The sequence below is a fragment of the Bactrocera latifrons genome, unplaced genomic scaffold (genome assembly GCF_001853355.1).
Source record: "Bactrocera latifrons isolate USDA-ARS-PBARC rearing strain unplaced genomic scaffold, ASM185335v1 scaffold_81, whole genome shotgun sequence".
In the NCBI taxonomy this organism is placed as follows: domain Eukaryota; kingdom Metazoa; phylum Arthropoda; class Insecta; order Diptera; family Tephritidae; genus Bactrocera; species Bactrocera latifrons.
Window position 1 is genome coordinate 33,707 of NW_017537501.1, and position 6,395 is coordinate 40,101.

The following is a 6,395-nucleotide window of genomic DNA, read 5'->3' on the forward strand; positions in this document are numbered from 1 at the left end:
TCGATTCTTGACTCGCTCAGCGTTTTTCGTCCAAGTTTATTGTAAAACGACCACCTTTGAAGGTTCTCTTTATATTTGGAAATAGGAAAAGGACAAGCTGGCGAATATGGAGGCTGGGCTATATTTACAGTATTATTTTTGACCAAGAACTCAAGACAAAACACTCCAAACCATCGAAATTTTAAAATATCCATTATTTTCTGAACACACCTCTACATGCGAGGTCTCATATGTTTCTAATATACTTTGAGTTTATGATTTTTGGGAATTGAGCGCCAACATATTATGTTCAAAGAAACTTTGAGAACCCATTTATGAAAAAAAAAACTTCAACCATGACATCCCAATATGTGAATATACGAACATTGAGCTGTGGTTTGAAGACCTCTGTATGTATGTAGTCTCCAAAACAGAAGTTCTTGTCTTAAAGTCACGTAAATTAATGGGAAAGATAAGAAAAGCAGAGTTGCTTGTTTTTGATAACAAATTTTGGTAAAATATTTTCATCTTGTTATTTTTTAAACGAAACATCAAAACAGATAACTAAATATTAGTAGGCGAATGCCAAATATTTGTTGGTCTAACGTTTTCTCGATTGACGGCGTCAAATTATTCTGCTCGGAGCGACAAAGCCGTGGGGTTGTAAACAAATTTGTTTCTGTGTCTTTTATGTTTTGAGTTTTTCATTGTTTTTGTATACACAAATATTTTCGCACAAAATTGTATTTTCTACACAAAAATGTTGCGTCATCAACAAACAACCACAACACAAACAGCATTGAGGTTTTTGTTTTACACTGATTTACAAACACACGCACACATATACGTATAATAAATATTTGTAAAATATTTGCAAATAATATTAATTTTTAACCACTTCTCTTTACTTACAGCTATTCCTATGAGCTGATCAAAGAGATCGCCGATTACTTTTTGGAGCGCACCRKCATACGGCCCGTCATCGGCATCATTTGCGGTTCGGGTTTGAATTCGCTAGCCGATCACATCACCGGCACACAGGCCTTCGAGTATAAGGACATACCGAACTTTCCCGTCTCTACGGTGGAGGGTCATGTCGGTCGCATGATCTTCGGCTATTTGGAGGGTATGCCCGTCGTTGCCATGCAGGGTCGCTTCCACTACTATGAGGGCTATCCGTTGGCGAAGTGTTCCATGCCTGTGCGTGTCTTGAAATTGGTCGGTATTAAGTATTTGTTCGCCACAAATGCCGCGGGCGGTCTCAACCCGAAATACAAAGTCGGTGACATCATGATCGTGCGCGATCACATCAATATTATGGGCTTTGCGGGCAATTCGCCACTKCAGGGACCCAACGATCCACGCTTTGGTCCACGCTTCCCGCCCATGACGAACGCYTACGATCGTCATTTGGTGCGTAAGGCGCGTAAAGTRGTGCGCGAGATGGGCATTGAGAATGACGTGCATGAAGGTGTCTACACCTGTCTGGGTGGYCCCAATTACGAGACTGTKGCGGAGTTGAAAATGTTGCGCATTATGGGCGTGGATGCGGTGGGCATGTCCACGGTGCACGAAGTGATCACSGCCAGGCATTGCGATCTGACGGTGTTCGCTTTCAGTTTGATCACGAATAAGTGTGCCGTCGACTACGACAGCAGCGAGGAGGATGCCAATCACGAGGAAGTCGTWATGGTCGGCAAATCGCGGCAAACCATTTGTGGTGAATTAATGTGTCGCGTGGTGCGCGAGTTGGCCGAGGAGATGCAGCAGAAGAATGGCAAKAAATAAGMGCTRAAACCAGGGGAAACGAACCAAAAATATCTTAGTTTGTAATCATAGCATAGCTTGCTACGTACATAGTTACGTATAAAGAAGAAACAAAAAAGACATAAATAGAGAGTAGCTTGTAAAAACAAGCGTTGGTGTGGGAGCGAGATAGTGCGCATTCGCATGCACTCGAGTTGCGCACCTAGCACATACGCAAACCACTGGCCGCTTATAACTACAGACACGTATTATGAGGTAACACTTAAGCAATATAAGATTACTCTGTAGCTTGGCACTAGATTTGTARTTGTATACAGTTTATACAGTTTTTATTATGTTTTGTGTTAGCTCAGTTTGTTGACTCTGTAAGATCTATTTAAATATGTATGTAGACAGTTTTATATACAATATTATTAACATTACGGTATTTGTACGCGTTCGACTTTGAGTCACCCACTACTTGTTGCATTTAATATTGTAGTTTTTTTTTTTTATTTCATAACGACAGTCCAATCCGCGCAGTAAGCCGACAGTGAATATATAGCCCTCTGGAGCTAATGCGTGTCCAATACTAACTAATGCGTTGTCTTCTGTATTATATAAAACTTATTTATTCTTTTTAAGTGTAAAGTATATATATGTGTTGTACTTTTAGCATTTCCTTATTTCTATAACTGTATTCGACATTATTTATTAGAATGTACTTTTTCTGTAATGGCGTAGACACCGCTTATGCGGTTATATTAGAATATACTACTCTTTTTTTAAGAAGATATGAATTTGCACAATATGAAGTATTTGATTGATATTTGATTGTATTTACTGTATTTTGGATCAAATAATAAAACAATTATGTAYATTGTATATTGAGCACCCAAAATAATTCAAAGTGATTGTATTATTATTATTTTTTTTTTTCATTATGGGGTTACATGGGTTCCGTCCTGTTAAAACAGTCTCTTTTCAACTATTCAAATTCTCATAAACAAAATGAAATATTTTATTAAAATTTTTATTGTTACAAATATACATTATTAACTTTTTTTTTTAAACTCGGTCATTGTGACGACATTTCCGGTGACCCCTCGCATAAAAGGTACGCCAGCGTTGTAGATTAACTCCTTACAGGATCATCTAAAATAAAATAAAAATACGTGTTTTAGTTGAAACCTTAACTTAGAGCTTGAACAAAGGAAAAAGCTGAAAATTTGATTTTTGATTTGACAAAGAAAAACGAAACTTTCACTATTTTACCAATTTAATAATGTTTTAGAACCCTATATCAATATTCAAGCTGAAATATAAATTTGCAAACAAAGTTTATGCCTTCGCCTATACCATTTAGCCTAGTAGTAGTAGATAAAATGCACCTCAATTCGAGCAATTTCAAGCTTGTGCTACTATTTTAATAACATTGAATTTGACAATCCCTACAGCTTGTTATCTGGCCCCAAATCCTATTGTGAAATCTAAAATTTTAAAGACACTCAGAAACTTTGACTTATTAGTGTCCTTCTGAAACTATTCAATCTATATAGATCCTTAATATATCTTAAGTCAGAGTTTAGGAACAATAGAAGTTAAAAACCTTAAAATTTCATATAAATTTTTTGAAAAATAATTTAACTTGATTTACTTGAACCTTAAATAGTTTCCATATGGCATTTACTGTTATTTTAGAAATTTTGCAGCCCAAAAGTATGCTATAATTAGTTATGTTTTAAACGATTTCTGCACCATAGGCGGGCGTTTATATGTGTATGAAAAATTCATTTACACAAATATAAAAAATTAAAATTTAATATACTTATGTACATATGTACATATGTATACATATATTGATATTCTGTATAAATGTATCTTTTCAAATTTCAATTACATATACATACATATGTGARTATACCATTATAATACTTCGTTTATAGCAACAGGAAATAAATCTAAAATTATAAATCTAAAAGCTTYTGTAACCAACATCTGGCATATCGTCCCTTATATGTATGATCAGTTAAGTCTTCGAAATCACCATTATTTGAACTAATAATTTTTAATTTAAAATTTGTCACCAATTTTTTTTTTATGTGTAAATAGTTTCATTTTGTAATCTTATTGTAATTTTCCCTWATTCAATTTTATTAATGACTGAAAATAATTGAAGAAGTGTGACAACCTTGCAACATATCATAATTCAACTGAAGCCTCTGTAAATTTGCTGGCACTGTATTTTAAATTATGAACCACTTCTTATATTAGAAAAAAAATTTACGACAGGTGGCAACTCTGAAAACATATGTTTCTGTATTAAAACGCATCAAACGCATTTCTTCGTATGCACAATTGTATTTGGCAAAACTTTTTGCCCATGTGTGCGAGAACAGGTGGCAACTCTAAAAAATATTTTTTGCATTACAACTTACTCAAATGYGTTTCTTAGTCTGCATAATTGTATTAAAAAAATTTTGAACATGCATGTGAAGACAGGTGGCAACTCCAAAAAATATTTGTTCAATAAAAATTATGCAAACATATTTTTAGTATTCACATTGTATTTAGCAAAACTTTTTATACATATGTATGTGTGAGAACAGGTGGCAGCTCTAAAAAATTTATTTTTGCATTACAACTTACTCGAACACATATCTTAGTATAAAGATATGCTTTTTTTAACATTGTTGCACTAATTTATAAATTATAAGTATGTGGCTAAATTTTCTTCACAGCCTCTACAGCTTAAAAGATTTAATTTTTTTTTTAACTGAAAACTCATGCCTGCCAACAATCCTTATAGTACATATTATATACTATATATATTTTTTTTTGTAATTATGCATAAAGTATTTGCAGTTCCAGACCTCACTCTCACACCTCACAATTCCAGAGTAATCCTCCTCTATAAACACATCATTAGTACCGTTAGTTAAGTAACCTTTAGAATAACCTCGCTTCCATCATTCCTACCTGTTTATCGACATAACCACCTGCGAGTCTTCAATCATAATGAAATGAAATAAATTTTGAAAAATCAAATTACTTTCTTTAGCTTTAWGTTTCGGTCGCTAAATTTTCATTTACAATTAAAAAAAAAATAAAAATAAAAATTGTAATTAAATAATCTGCTGCATCGCACCCTCGTTTTGCATACGTAATGGCGGATGCTAAGTGCGCGACAGGMAAATGTGAAGATAAGACGTAAGATATCTCAATCACATCCCTACATATCCATTTTGATTAATTTGCTCCCYAGCATCACCTACGAAGCGGTCAAAGCGATCGCTGATAATATTCTGTCACGCATAAAAGTCAAACCGATTATCGGCATAATATGTGGCTCGGGTCTGGGCTCACTAACCGAAGCCATTACGAATGCACAAAATATCGATTACAAGGACATACCCGGTTTTCCGGTCTCAACGGTGCCCGGACATGCCGGACGCCTGGTCATCGGCATGCTGGAGGGCCTACCAGTGTTGGCCATGCAGGGACGCTTCCACTACTAYGAAGGCTATCCATTGGTTAAGTGCTCGTTGCCGGTGCGCGTCATGAAAGTAATGGGTATTGAATACTTGATGGTGACCAATGCGGCGGGCGGCATAAATCCCACTTATAAGGTGGGTGATATTATGCTCATACGCGATCATATCAACTTCGTCGGATTCTCTGGCAATTCGCCAYTACGTGGACCGAATGATGATCGGTTAGGACCGCGCTTTCCACCCATGACCGATGCCTACAATCCCGCATTGATTACGCGCGCTTTGAGTGTAGCCAAAGAGATGGGTATACCGGATGTGGTGAAGGTGGGCACATATTGCTTTCTAGGTGGTCCTAACTATGAAACCATTGCTGAGTGTAAGATGTTGCACACTTGTGGCGTAGATGCTGTCGGCATGTCGACCGCWCATGAGGTGGTCGTGGCCCAGCACTGCGGCCTGAAGGTGTTTGCCTTCAGTCTTATCACCAACAAGTCATCACTGGACTACGAAAAGAAAGAGTATGCCAATCATGCTGAGGTCGTGGCGGTGGGTAAGAGTCGGGAGAGCACTTGCCGTGAGCTAATGTGTCGCATGATCAAATCTATAGCAGCTGAGCGGGGTAGTAGCGGATCGTCGGACTGTGGCTGCACAACGTGAGAAACGAGGGTTGCTGASATGCAAGTGAAAATACAAATTATAAATTTATATTTAATTTAATTTATAGAAAGTCGAAATTTTTGAAGTTTACAAACATACAGAAATATATTTTACAATAAATAAAGCTTCTATATACTTTTAAACAAAATGTATTGATTTTTCTGCAATTGTTATAGGAAGGATCGAAACCATCTCCTAGTGGACGATAGGGAATTAATTTTTGTTGAAACTTATTCCTTATATTTTTAAGAGTCTTCTTTTTTATTATTCCTTTTTATTAAAACTCTGTCAAAAATAACAARAAACTTTTAGTTTGGAGCTAAAGAGAATACTTTTTCCTATAATCTGCTTTTTACCAAAGCCGTCTATGACTTACCGTTCAGAAGTTATTGGCGTTTTGCCAAGCTGCCGCTAGCTCAAAACTAAAAAAATAATTTTTAAAAATTTCTGCAACAACAACAAACACTTTTTTGTATTTGAATTTATAGCACATTAATTGCTTTTAATTACTGTTTTTAC

The 6,395-nt window shown here is 35.8% G+C and overlaps 2 protein-coding genes across 3 annotated transcripts in view; both read left to right on the forward strand.

The window, feature by feature from the left end:
- The window catches only part of LOC108976927 (purine nucleoside phosphorylase-like), a 16,855-nt gene extending 14,226 nt beyond the window's left edge, over positions 1–2,629 (forward strand). For both annotated transcript variants that reach the window (XM_018946373.1, XM_018946374.1), the window contains one exon: positions 894–2,629. In XM_018946373.1, the coding sequence (XP_018801918.1) occupies positions 894–1,767 (874 nt within the window). In that variant the 3' untranslated portion in view covers positions 1,768–2,629. The remainder of the gene's footprint in view (positions 1–893) is intronic.
- A 2,132-nt stretch (positions 2,630–4,761) lies between these two features.
- Positions 4,762–5,970, forward strand: LOC108976911 (purine nucleoside phosphorylase-like). The gene is made up of 2 exons (XM_018946337.1): positions 4,762–4,935; positions 4,991–5,970. The coding sequence occupies exons 1-2, from the start codon at positions 4,892–4,894 to the stop codon at positions 5,874–5,876; spliced, it is 930 nt and encodes a 309-aa protein (XP_018801882.1). The 5' UTR covers positions 4,762–4,891; the 3' UTR covers positions 5,877–5,970.
- Positions 5,971–6,395: the final 425 nt, after the last annotated feature.